The 14068-nt window shown below is 40.8% G+C and overlaps 1 protein-coding gene across 8 annotated transcripts in view; it reads left to right on the plus strand.

The window, feature by feature from the left end:
- The window catches only part of LOC134517069 (multiple epidermal growth factor-like domains protein 6), a 213835-nt gene that overhangs the window by 16580 nt on the left and 183187 nt on the right, over positions 1 to 14068 (plus strand). For 7 of the 8 annotated variants that reach the window (XR_010071548.1, XR_010071547.1, XM_063338172.1 and 4 more), the window contains one exon: positions 187 to 291. Coding sequence is in view for 5 of the 8 variants with exons in the window: in XM_063338172.1 (XP_063194242.1) it covers positions 187 to 291 (105 nt within the window). In the remaining 3 variants the exon portion in view is untranslated. Of the gene's footprint in view, positions 1 to 186; positions 303 to 14068 lie in introns of those variants that run through there. The other variant, XM_063338173.1, reaches the window with a different exon arrangement.

The raw sequence follows: 14068 nt of genomic DNA on the forward strand, positions 1-14068 counted from the left end.
AAAATTCAATTTCTTCATATCAACATGGTAGTTATACCCATGATAACAAGTTCTGTTGCAGTCTAACCTTTCCGCTTAAATAAAAAGCTAGATTTCTTATTTGGAAAAGAAGAGGCAATTCTGGAGGATCCTTGGCACAAAACCAACAAAACCCCAACCCTGTTTCATTCTGTTTGTGTGTACCAGTGCTGTGTACCGTTGGCACTTGCTTCAACGGAGGGAAATGTTCTGAAGCAGGATCCCAGATGTGCCAGTGTCCTGCGGGATTTCAGGGGTCTCGCTGCCAGTATGGTGAGTCCAATGTAAATTGTCTCAAATGTTTCTGGTGTTTGGGTAAAATATTTCTTAAAACACGAGTATTTTCTTAATGTTGGGTTTAATTTAAAGTTGTCTCTGCGACACTCCAGCTGGTTATTTGGTTATTCTCATTTTGCAGAATTTTCCTTTTTTGGCATTGAATTTTAACCAAGCAAGATGAAAAATTAATTTCGTTGATATCAGATGAATTTCTGTAATGGATAATACTATTGAATATCAGCAATGGTGTCCAGTGGAATATCTTTCTTTCGCTTCTAAACTTGCACGTTCTCGTGGCACACTTGCTAAATTTTCTCGGCATTGCTTTTACCCTTGTGAGGGTAAATTTGGAGTGAAAACAGGTTGGGCAGTAAGTAAAAAATGCAGCACATGAACCAAATGTATTTATTCATGGGACTTCTTTTGGTGCACCTGAAAACAGGAGGGCTGGTTTTACAGATTGCTACCAAATATTTTCTAGTACTCTTGAAATAACTTATGCACCAATCTTTCATTTCAATAACTCTGTTCTAGCATATTATAGACTAAATTCTATGCGACTTAGAGTATCACCTACTCTCAATGGGAATCTTTTTCTCTCATCCGCTGGTTCACAATGTGATAGACCCACAATGGGCTGTCTTGTAATTTATGTGAAATAAGACCATCGCGTACTGTGTAAAGCTCTCCAAAATTACAGAACTGCATCCATTTGGCTTCTTAAGGAGGGGGGAAAAAAGTCATTCCTTCAGAGTAGGCTGTGACTGGGACAAAAGATTTCTTTTGTATTAGACAAACGATAATTTCCTTTTCAACTGAAGCACATTGTGTTTTGTTCAAAGAAAGGCAGATTTTTGAATATTTAGGGTTTTCATTTTTCAATTCTAATATGTTCGCCTCCTCACCTGGCTTGTTCGTCACGGAGTATAAGTGAGAAGGAACGTAACAACTGTTTACAACAGTCCCTTTAAGAGCTGAAAAGCTGAGCTGTGTACTCGATACACGGCTTGTACCGTGCTCGCTTCATCCCCTCTCTCATATTCTCACCTCTGGGCTCCGCCAAGGCTCACGTGACGGACTGGGGCTTGTGTGGGCTCACTGCACCGAGGCAACTGTGTCTGTGCGGGCAGCAGCCTCCCCCCGGGAAAGGTAATAAAGCAGCTGGAGTTGCAGCAGGCATGGTAAGTGGGAAATGCAAAAAAGTCGGCAAACGCTGCAACAGGGTTGTTTTCATTGATGCTTGGTCACAGATAACATTTTTCATTTATAAGCAAGCATTTAAATAAAATACAGAGCTCTCTACTTCTGCTGACATGGCACCAATGTGTCCCAACATCTGCCTTCAGACAATATTAGTTCAGTTAAGCAGAGTCCAAGGGAGATGCTGTAACTGTGTTTTTCTTTCCTGCCCATAGAAACAACAAGTTTATATGTGTAACTTGGTGCGAACAGGGTGACACCAATGCAGGTTGCTTTGTTATTGACTTACAGTAGAGCTGCTGCTTCAAGGTAAGGAGGATCAGGATCTCTAAGGAGCCCTTAAAATAAGCTTTTACCAAAGGCAATATAAGTCTCAGCAAATTCTAAACCGTCTTTGCTAGTCTTTTGAGTCTCCTTCCGTTGCCTGGAAAGACCTACGGCACTAAGGCATTTCTGACAGGCGGATTATGCGGGTGCAGCATGTGGATAGCACAGGGCAGATATTCAAACCGGAATGAGATTGTGCGGTCTCTATTTCACAGGTTGGTGACTGCAGACACTGTAAAAACAATGCGAGGTATCCTGCAGTTCTTGCTCTTTGCAGTTGGGTGGAACTTTATCTTGGTGGTTTGTCTGCTTTCTATTGATTCCTCAGGTTTGAATGGAATTTCAGTAGTCATCATTTTCAGGTTTATACAGTAGCTGCTATCGCAGCCTGGCAGGAGTGAGTTTATAAATTAAATTCTGAAGGGAAAAACCTCTTTACAGAAGGAACATTATGGACAATTCACCTGCCTAACAAAAGCAAGGTAATTTAGAGTGTAAGGCCTCTTAACCGTTGCAGGCATCTCCAGTCAGATGCTTGGCAGGTTTTGTATCGTGTTTGATGCAAGCAAACCTAAAGAAAATATTCTGTGGAACTAGCCGCTGCAGCCTCTGTTTTTCTGGCTGATGTTGGAATATTGCTCTTTCAAAGTAGCTTGAATTTAATGTGGCTGCATTACTTAAAGACAATATATTGCGGTTTTAAATGATCGTTAAGTTTAGTCTGTCCCCTCCTTCTTACTTACCTCTTCAGCCTTGCTGTAAAATAAACTGTTTTCCTTCCAATGCTTCACCAAAAGGAAAAGGAATCCCTCCTACCGGCATCTTCTGCTTTGAGGGTTTGGTGGAACAGGCGAGTGCCAGGGAAACCACAGTGTATGTTTTTGGAACACGTGCTACAAAATATTAGTGGAAAAGATTCTACTATATGTGAAGCTGTCAAAGGGAACTGTGCTTGGTACAGAGGCACATTTCCTTGTACCTCCAGGCTGCATCCCTCCATTGGCTCTTTGGCAGGAGTGTTCAGGTAGCCCTCTCAGGGGCTTTGCAGGGGAAGGGAGGCTCTAACTGGATGAGAGACCACAAACTAGTAGCAGAAAGCTGCCTGTTGGGCATCCCTGGTTGTAATCTTGGTTTCTTTCACTTCTGGTGTTGTGGCCTCCTGTCAGTCTCCAGACAGAGGAGGAGCCGCGAGCATTTCATAGCTGTACTTGCACTCATTAGATAAAAATTGTTGAATTTTATATCTTCCCCTCTCCAACCTTTTTGCTTATCTTCTTTCTGCTCATGTCATTCAGTGTTGACAGCTAATTCTGAAGTTTCACTTGTGCAGCAGTTCTCATGATACACCTGCTGAGCACTACAATCCACAGACAGTAGACAAGAAAATATTACAGAAATATTATTAAAATCTGAGAAGTAAATGGGAACACACATCTTGAGAATCTTCTTACTTGGCTTTTCCTGTTTGTTGAGTTTATATTTGCCGTTAAGTTAGTAAGTAGGTCAGCCTCCTGGAAATCCAGTTGCTACGTGCTTTGTCCTGGCCCGTCCTGCAGAAAGTTTGTGACAGATCATGGAGAATGACTTATGGCAGCCCAGCGCATCGTAGCAGTCTGTGGCAGAGATGATTAGTCACAATTGGCACGATCGCGTCTAATGACTTTTTAAAGATATCATGTGGTGTATCAGCAGCCTGTAACGTGACATTATTTCTGATTAGATGCCAAAACATCTAATTCCTGTAACAAACTTCATGTAATTGTGACTAGAAATGCATTACTGCATCTCTTGTATACTTCACTCCGTAGTTTTATTATTTTACCCACACAAGCAGCAATAAAAACTTAGAAGAAAGATTTATGAGTGAAATGGTCGAGCTCTTCATATAGCCATTACAAGGATTCAGTAACAGATTGAGCTGTCTCTTTCATTGTCTGCTGCAATTTGTCTTGTAATAATAGACTTGTATCAATTACAACGTAAACTTGCAAGCTCTGTTTCTTTCTATATTTTTAACTTGTTTGGAAGTTGAGATTCCCATTTCTCTTGAGCCCCGGTGAAAGAGGGAAGGAAGACTTTTAACAAAAAAAGAGAAACTGTAAAATCTGGGGCAAAGAATAAAATCCGCTGCAGTGCTGGTTTCATTGTTATTCACTAGTTGTCCTGGTAATCTTGTTGAAGGCCTGCTACCCACCTGAGCTGGACATGGAAGTAAATTAATTTCATTTAGCTTGTTTAATTCAGCCCTGGGACTTGTACTCGACATGCACCTAGTGAAAACATTCCAAATTCTACAAACAAGGGTAACTTTGTTTACTCCTCGTGTACATAAAACTGCTCAATGCAAAACGAGGGGTTAGTTTTCACTCTTAAACATTTTGTCATCAAACCTCAAGTTACTGCTGGTTTTACCAAGTGCCTCCTGCTGGTTTTAATACTTAAATAAAAGCAAAAGTGAGAACTGAACAGGCTTTCTAATTTCATGACTGAAACAAAATCTCAGCATTACAAAGGTTTTGCAAGATTCTAACATAATTTGGAAAGACTAACTACAACTGAGCATCTCTGAGACGATGGCTGTTATCAGAAGACGTTTAAAAGTAGAGGAGGGATGACCAAGGCAGGCTTGTCAGGAAAGTCGTCTTATGACGACGTGATGTTGGTCATCTTGGCGTAATCATTTGAAGAAAGCTCAACACAATAATCCAGTGTTTAACAGATTAAGTGTCAATATATTTAAATGTTATGCTGTAAAGTTTGCTGTAATACAGGTGGAATTTAAAATTCTTTTACACTGCCTGATGTAGGTTACTGAAGATTGCGTGCTTGGGAAGCATTTACCGCATCTTGAGAGGCAGTGTGGTCTGCTGAATGCAGCGCTTGCCTGATATTTGAGATAAGAGCTTTGTTTTTTACCTGCCACTGACCTTGAGTTCAATAACTTTCAGCAAATTATACCACTATGCCTCAATTTCTTTGTATATGAAATGCTGATAATGATAGCTCATTCCTTTGTAAAGTGCTTTGAGACCTAAGTAATTAAGCTTAAGATAATAGCATTGGAATGTGTATATAAAGGCAAAATGCACACTGCATGGGTAGCTAAAATGAAATGCTTATGAGACAGATATTCATCAGTTCATTGACTAGCTGCCAATCTCTTCCTTAACTCTGGTCACACACTATTAAGATATTGAACTATCTAAAGATTCTAGTAAACAAAAACGTCAGCACCTAGTCCAGGTAGATCAGAGTTTACACTACAGCACTACTTAAAACAAAGGTGGCTTTTTTTGAAACCATTGATTAAAGTGGCATGAAGTCTGATGGATCTTCTTGCAACTAAAAATACTCTCTCCTTCTCTGTGAAAGAGAATATTCTTCCATTTTCCTGTAGGAAATATTTCTTCCTGCAAAGAGTTATTTGATAAAACTATTGTTTAATGTCCTGCCTGCCATTCTGGTCTTTTGTAGGCATGCATATTTCCTTCTTCTTTGAGACTGAAGACCTAGACAAGCCTTACAGGGCAATAGATATCCATGAAACAGAGCTACCAGTTTTCATTCTTTGTAGATCCCTTAAAATAGAAAATGGCAAGATTAAAAACCCCATGGACCTGTTAGCCAGAGAGATGTCTTCAGTTCTCACGGATCGTTGTTTCCCAGTGGAACTAGCTGATGTTTGAGTAATTGTGAGGGTAGATTAGTTCTTAATGTGCTCGCGCAGTGCTGCTGATGGCAAGGCCCTCACCGTTGCCAGGGATTCTGGCACTTTTTTTTCGTATTTTGGCTGTGAGTCCCTTGCAGTTTTACAAAAGACAGTGTTTAACATGAGCATTCTCCATTAGCCCATAGGGAGAGTGGAAGGGGATGGAGCAAAGATAATTTGTTGAGATTACTCTAGTGCATGTCATCTCTTTAAGATTATCAGTTTGGTTTTTTTCTGCCCTAGCACAGTCATTCCTCTGCTCTAAACGGCTCAGTCTCACTCGTGAAATGCTAGCGAGCCAGTCGCGGCGAGGGAAGCAGAGATGACTGATTAGGCTGCGCAGGATAGAAAGGTACCTGTCCTCTGGTAGAAAGAAACCTTGTGATCATCCTCTACCCCTAGTGGGACCTGCTCTTCTGTTCTTCCTCTGTTCCTTTTCAACTCCCAGAAAAATTGATCCATCAGTCCTGTACCTTTTTCTTTGCCTACCATACTCTTCTGTTCTCTTGATTAAGAAGCGCTGGCTGACAGCAAATATGAAGGTGTAGATGCTTTTGGTCCTTTATATGGCAGTAAAGGAGCACCAGTGTCGTGTGAGCTCTTGACAGCTTGAGAGCGTCCTGTTGGCTTCGTATGTGCTGAAGCACTTCAAAGTTGTGCAGCCGCTTGTGCCTGCATTAGGGGCTGTGGTAATGAGCGTCTTCTTTAGCACTTGTCAAAGTAATAACCGCGCTGTTGTACTAGAGTATCCAAAACCCTTCTGAGTAGTGAAATTTGAAAACGTGAGTGTGTTTTAAACAATAAACACGGCTTAACAAGGTGCGTTGACGAGTTTCATCTCGTCAGAAGCTGAGTAGACTGTGGCACTTCCTTGCTGTTTGTCATGCGTGAACCACACAGGAGAGACGAGCGGCGTGAGGCAGTTTCACGTGATGGCGCTTTACTGCCTGTATTTCTGATGTAGCAGGTTGTTTGTGGCCAGCAACTAATGCTTGATGTTGTGTAAAGGAAATAGTCACTGCTGACATCTCAGCCAGTTCTAAAGCGAATTGTTTTAATTCAATGAAGTAGCAGGCAGTCTAGGTTTTAAACAACCTTAATATAAATTGGTCATATTACAAATGCAGGAGCCCTTGATTTAGAGGAAGTGATCCAAGAATCCAGTGAGTATTTATCTCTGTTGTAATCCTTTCCAACACTGAAGACTTCACAGTTCCTTTAGAACAGTTTCAAAGGCTGTTTCAGGTGATTTATTTATTTTTTGTATTCAATGTTAAGGGTGTTCTACTGCCTAACATGCACTTGAAAAATTCCCCTTATTTAACTTATTATAAATGTTTTCGGATTTAAAGTCCTACTTCAGTTGGCTGGGTAACTCTGCCCTTGCTAGAACTGCAAGATGTGTCTGTATGGCATAGCAAGTTGCATGCTTAACGCATGTAGAGTGGTCCTGTAAGCAAGAAAGCCAACGCAAAAGGGAATCTAGAAACCTGCTCAGCCTAAAATAAGGATGACCTTTTCAAATTTCCCCCCTCATTAACTAAAAATCAGTATTTTTATTTCATATGAAGATACTGCTGTTCTTACTGTGTAAGTCCTCTTAGGCTGCATCTCTTCACCTTCCTTGATATTGGCTGGAGTACACAGAGTTTGTACCAAATGCAGCCTTTGTGTTTCTCAGTGTGATCCTCAGTGTATCCTCTGTCAGCCTGGAGTTGTCAGGGCTGAATTGGTGTCCTGCTGTCACCTCTGCCTTCATTCTGATGCTTCTTGTGCAATCTGCTTCCTGGTGACCTCGGAAGCTGCTGTCACGGCACTGCCTTTTTCTGCTCTGGGTGGGGGCTGTGGGAAATTTGATCTACAAATCCGTTTTTGGCCCTTCCAGAAGCAATATAAAAGCTTGGCAGCACTTAAAGCTTCCTTGATGGCACAGAAGTCCGGAGAGTCTATAAGCAAGGGGCCAACTAAGATAATGCTCTTCAGGTCAAAAAGTAGAGGGGAAGGTATGAATGGTGGAAGTATAATGTCCTTGCACTTCAAAACGCGTTTCAGATCTCATACCCATTCAAAAGCATGGCTTGTGTAATTCAAGATGATACTTGCGTAGTTTGGAAGAATATCAGGGCAGGAATCAACTGAAATAGTGGGGTGGGGGATGCTCAACTCTGACAAAGTCACTTGAGAGTTCACAGGGACAATAGAGCAGCACAGGCACAAAGCCAGCTCTTCCCTTGGACTGTCATAAGAGCCTGACACTTAACTTGGACATTTTTAGCAACGGGGAAGCAACACTAGATATGTACAATTTATTTAAGCCAGTACTTTAGTATGCCTTCCTGTTCCTTGTACTTGGAAATGGTCGGTGATTTTTGTTTGGCTTTTTTTTTTTATTTTTTACTGCATGATTTCAATTCGTGCTTTGTCAGGGGCGAATTTGGATAAAAATTGAGTGTATAAAGGATGTTATATATAAACCAAATGCTTCAGGTGATTTTATGTGGTTAATCAGAAGTATTTGCAAGAGAAAGTATGCCAGCAGACCTTCGGTGTTTGAAATTAGTATATTAATCAGAGCAGTTATTTATAGTTAGTGAACTGAATTGATTGTGGTTTTTTTCGCTGCTTAGAACCGATCGATCTCATCCTGTCTTACTTGTAGGAAAAAGGGAAAAACACTGGTGCCTTGCTATTTCAATCCATAGTTAGTTTATCAACTTTAATGAAATTTTAGGCATGGTAAAGTCTTCTGATGTAACCTTTTAGCAGATTCTGGTCTCGCGGCATAGTTGGAGATCTTCAGCACTTGAGTGATCTAATTGCCTTGAAAATCTGAGAAACAAATATGTGCTGGTTGATTTTTATTATGTTATTTTTTTATTTACACCTCCTTCCCCTCCCCCCAAGCCTTCACGTAGCATATAAATTTCAAGTTAGATTTTTAAATGCTCCAAAAGTAAAAAAGTTAAGTATTTGAAAAAAAAAAAAAAAATCTGTTTCTGATGTTCAATGTCAACCCCTACATGCAAGTCTATCAAAACAGTAATCTGCTGTCATTGAATAATGCTGTCTGGGTTTGGTCTCAGGGCAATTTACCTTTTTCTAATCTGTCTCCTGTATTCTGCACTGCGATGGCAACTGATAGGTATCTGACACTTAAAACAGATTGTGATTTTAATAATAAATTATAGGCATATATAGTCCCAAATTAATACAGATGTAATGTTGGACCTAAATGTAAAATGTCATGGAGCTGGAGCTGATTAGACACCCGTGAGAAAGATGAGTTGAATGTTCTTCTGTGTAGAGACTTGCAAGAGACAAATGTAGCGCACAAAACACTGCGAAAGGTCCAAGCTATCTGTAATCTCTCAAGAAAAAAGTTGCGGTTAAGATAAAATGACATTATCTGTTCTAATGATGGATAACAGTTGATTCGGAGATTAATTCCAGTTGCAAGCAAGATCCTATGAAGGATTAAAAAAACCTGAAAATGTGGCTTCCTCCAACCTTCCCATTCTTTCTTTGCCCTTCCCCCTGCATTCACTTCCCTCTTCACGCACACCTAGTCCCTGCCAGTACCATCTACCATCTACAGGAACACCTTTCCGCATCGGTAGGATATGAACCTCGACAGATAAAAAGCCCTTTAAAGTAGCCACTAAAAAGCTAGGAGGAATAAAAGCTTTGGCATTTTAAAATGGGAACGGTAAATCACTGATTGAAAAATCATGACTGACTCTCACCCAGCTGTGACAGGATATAATAATCAGCCCATTGTGCTGAAATGCTCTTGAGTGCCCGGGCTTCGCAGCCTTTAGTACAAAGCGACAGGTAGACATGTGGCAGTGGTGAAAACAGCGAACAAATATGTCAAAAGTCAATGAACCTAAGAATAACCACTTGAGAGCCAATTCACCCTTATTGTCTTTGGTACAAAAGGCTGTTTACTTTGTACTTGCTGCAAAAAGTGAAAAATAATGGAAGAAAACTTGCTTTCTAGCTGCTAGTGTTTATTTGATGTTGGTTCAGGAAATGTGGTAGCAAACCGTAGTGAAGATGTGTCGTGCAGAGATACATTCCCCCCCCCCGGCTCCCATCAAAAGGTGAGTGAGCAGACCTCGAGTCTCTAGAAACATCTGGATTCTATTTCATGAATCCTGCTGGTCTGTCTGTGGCTGTGGGCAAATTTATTTGGGTATCCAGCCTGCCTGCTTCGGTGCAGAGGTATGTAAGCTAGATCATAATCAATCAAGTCAGGTAATACAGCTGAGTTTAAATAGCCCATGGTACTGTGGCTAGACTTTTGCCAACACCCCGTTCATGTGGTTTTCGTGTAGCTCTGTATGCAACCCCTATATTAAAAAAGCATCTAGATAACCTAAATTTTTAACTAGGGGTTTAACCGATTTGGCAGAATATCCAGCAGATTTTTTTTTTTTTTTTTTTAATCTTTATTGATGTGTTTTGGGAGGTTTGCAGAGTGAATTTTGAGATGGTCGCTATGCATCTCGTTCCACCCTCAACAGATAGCTTTCCCCTTTCTTTGACCTTCTTGCTCTTGGAGTCAGAGGTCGGGTGCTTCTGTCTCCCGTTGTTCTTTCTCGCCCATCCTCAGGAGCGATCGGGCTGTCGCGTGTTTCCAAAGAGGTACAAATTAAAAGAGAACTCTTCACAAACAAAGCACACTTGACTGTTGCTTTCTGCTTCAGTGACATTGGTCTAGCATGTTGTTGCTGATTGCTTTTCCTCCCATGAAACGTTTTTGAGGCGTTGTCATTGCGACTTTTCTCATGAAAGGGAGGAAACTGAGCCTTCTGGAGCAGCCTTAAGGATTATGACTGCGGAAGTTACATTTAGGTAGCTAATTATTTTTGCTCACCTAAACACTTTGTTGATACATGGATATGAACAGTTTTTGACTGTAAAAGAAAAAAGTGTATCTCTAGAAGTGTGCATATGCAGCTAGTCAGTCAGAACTGTATCTCCAAGTCTGATTTAAGACATAGACGATGGTCTATAAGAAACGGTCTTAGCATCAAAGGGGCAGGTCTGTGGTTCCTTTCCAGCCCCTGCCTGCAATTCTCTCAAGCTGGGTCTTGGCATTTGCTTTATTCTGGAGGCTGTTTTAAGGCTTAAGAGTAGCTCTGTTAATGTGTATCCTGTCATACCTCCTTTCTACAGGAAACTCCTTCTGTCCTGTGCCTTGTGTCTCCTTGGGTGTCCTCTCAGTGCCATTAAGGAGACAGCTATTTGTTGTTAGCCATCACCAACCTAGAACTTTGTTTTCTCAGGTATAATGACTGCAGCATAATTCTGCTATATAAATACTGTTTTACAGTCATTTAACAGCATTCTTCAGTGCTGATGTTTATTTCATCTAAAAGGGGCAAAAGAGTTAATTACATTGTCTAGAAATGGAGACAGAATCTTGCCAGCAACCACGAGGCATTATTGCTCACTTCGATATAACTGAACTCACAGTAGTGGCAGCTGGATTTAATTATAAGTTTGCAACCCTGTGGTTTCAGCAGCAGCTGCTGAAGAATGGATAATGCAAGTAGCCTTCGAAGCCACTCACATTAGAGATAAAACCTTGTCATTCACGGAGACAGCTGACTGAACAAGTATTAAAATGAACAAAGATTTCCCCAGGGAAGTTGCAGTGTGAGGTTTGTTTTTTTGCGTATTTGGCTCTTGCTCAGATATGTCAGGCACGCGGTATTTTATTTTATGCGTCCACCCCAAAATATGGGACTATTCGCAAATAAAAGTCCTAGAGTATCAAATCGCCGAACATATTGAACAGCAACGTGTGTGTGTGTTTCCTATGATGTGACTTGTGTAATGCTGAGCAGTCTAGGCTAAGCATCGCTTGTGTGACTAGTATGTGGCTAAACAAGTTAGAAAGGAAATAATACTTATTGGATTTTGTTGTATTTCTTGTAGCGGCCTTAGGAAGTAAACCCAAACTGTGACACCCTGCTTGAAACATGAGGAGGGGGAGAGAGATGGGAAAAAGCTAAACATTTGCTAAAGGCACCTTAAAGTTTCACTTCATTTGTTGTTTTATTCAATGATATGTCGGTAGTAGACTACCATGACTGACATGTTATGGACTAATATGTGGCTATTGAAGCGATATTTTCATTTTCTTTTTTTGGTTGAAAATTCCATTTTTTATAAAATTTTAAATTCTTAAGTGAATTTGAATCTTGAAAAACTAAAGCTGGAAGCTACAACCTCCACAGGCAATTTCAAATATTTTCCAAGTCAGATTGGAACACGAGCCAAGTCTAAATGATGTGGACATTCTAAATTTGATACAGATTATATGCTTAGTTTCACACGTGGCTGAATTGGTGCCATTCAGTATAACGTGCCTTTTACACCTGAAAAACTGTTTGCTGCTGTGATTCCTTCCTCCAGGAAGGCAAAGCTGCCTCTTCTGTGTCGCTAGATCACTTGCGTGCCAGTGTGTCTTCAGGAGAAGACATTATAAAGCAAATCTGTGCTATTTTGTGTACATATAGACTCCACGGTGTCATCTGTGACACAAGATTTGCCCTTGCAGCTGTCTCAAAAATTTCCTTTCCAGTGCTGGTGTATCACGGGTAAGTTGCTATCTTACTCCCAGCAGTTTTAGTAGCGTTTCAGTGGTAATACGGGCATGCGACCTGGAACATTCTGTAGTGCTCTCTGAAAGTTGTGGTATAAGCTGAAAGTTTGTGTTTCTTGTGGGTAACGATCAGTCTAGAAGTTAACTGTAGAAGGGGGGGGGGGAAAGAAGGCAGAACTTTCTTTTGGACGAATGCCAATACCTTAATTGGGCGAAGCAAGTTTAACTACTCTTGCTTAAACCTCTCCTGCTCGGAAAGGCTTTCTAGCGTCTCTAAACCGATTGTAACTGTACAGTGCAAACCCCAACAATTACAGTCTTGAACCACGGAGCCAGTTTTCAACTCTACTCACTTCAGGCGTTCCCTGCTGTCATCTTCCAGCCTCACTGGTCACAGTTGCTTCCTAAAATGATTTCCCATGCTGTCTTAAACTTTGAGGTGAGTGATGATTTGGAATACTGGAAATCCTTTTCTCTTTCTCTACCATGAGACTTGCTGTTCTCTGAAAATAGGCCTTATTTAAGGTATGTTGTGTTGGCCACATAAAAACTTATGAAAGTTGGTCAAATTCCAGACCTGAGTGTTTCAAAGATGAGCCTTGCATGGCATTTCTTAGGCTTTTTCTTAGGTGCCCCCATTTTTTTTTCCCCTCTGATAATAACAAAGCATGGAATTACACTGCTTAAAGTGCAGCTTTTATTTGCCTCGGCAGATATCTGTCATTTCTGCTTTGTCACCTCTCCCGAGGAAGAGGTGGCTACAGATGAGATGGTCTCTGGAAGCGCCAGCCCTGTGATTCTTTGAAAGTCTTTCACTTCTATTGCATGCTGTGATCATTCTTCCTGCTGCTCTTCCTTGTTCGTTTTTTCTCTGGTCCTCGCTACTTTCCAAGCCTGAAGTTGGGACTTAAAGTTTACATCCAGTTATTTCAAAATTGTTTTCTGCTTCTTCAGGTAGTTTCTAATAACCTCTTCTAAGTACAACCACAGTTGAAAAGGACAAATTTATTTTGTGGGCACCTGGAATAAAAGTGGCTACTCTTGTTTTTAAGATGTTTGAGAGATTCTGATGGTGTGCATCACTTGTAAGGTATTGAAGTGAGGGAAACGGTGTCTCTGCTATCCTCTTTTAAAGAAAACTTATTTCTAACTGTTTCTTTTTTTGTGAAATCTAATTGCTTTTGGTTCACCAAGAATTCATGGGCAATTGCTTTTCTCACTATTACCCTTACTGCAAGTACAGCTTTTGTGTTCAGGTTGCTGACCTGAATCTGTTTCCTCTCACCGTAATCTCATACTGTTTTGGAGCTCATAAAAGCTGACAGGAGTTAGGGGAGGCAGCGCTGATCTGTTAGACAGTAAATGTCTTGCATCGTTTACTTCACATGTGAATAGTAGAAATCCTGTTCATATATAATATAAAGACTAACCGAGGTGGAGGGAAATAACCCATTCCAGGGGAGATTTTTTGGGCTAGTCTTTTGCCTGTCCATCCACCTCTTCTTCCCTGTACTCCTGCCCCAACCTGAAATGTACCTGCAGGTACAAGTGTGACTTTTTTTCTTTTTCTTCCCACTCCCCCCAGCACCTCTTACTATGGCCTCTGAGATCCCAGTGTTGCGTTTATGCTGTAAATAATATAGAAATTGTAAATGTAGCTTATTGGATGGGGGGAAAAAAAAAGTCAAACTCAATATGATGTTAAGCCTCCTGAATATTTTTCTCATTTGGAGCTTTGTACCTTATGGAACAGAGTCTTGAAAGTGTGTGTAATGCTTGCTTAACTGTATAGCTTTGCTCGTTGTGGTACTGGTGTAAATAAGGACTGTTTATCTAAGTGATGTTTTCCAAGCAGGGGACTGCACTGTATCCCTTCTGCATCTTTGAACAGTCAAAGAAGTTGAGAGTTCAATTAAATC

Source organism: Chroicocephalus ridibundus, chromosome 6 (assembly GCF_963924245.1).
Source record: "Chroicocephalus ridibundus chromosome 6, bChrRid1.1, whole genome shotgun sequence".
Classification (NCBI taxonomy): Eukaryota; Metazoa; Chordata; class Aves; order Charadriiformes; family Laridae; genus Chroicocephalus; species Chroicocephalus ridibundus.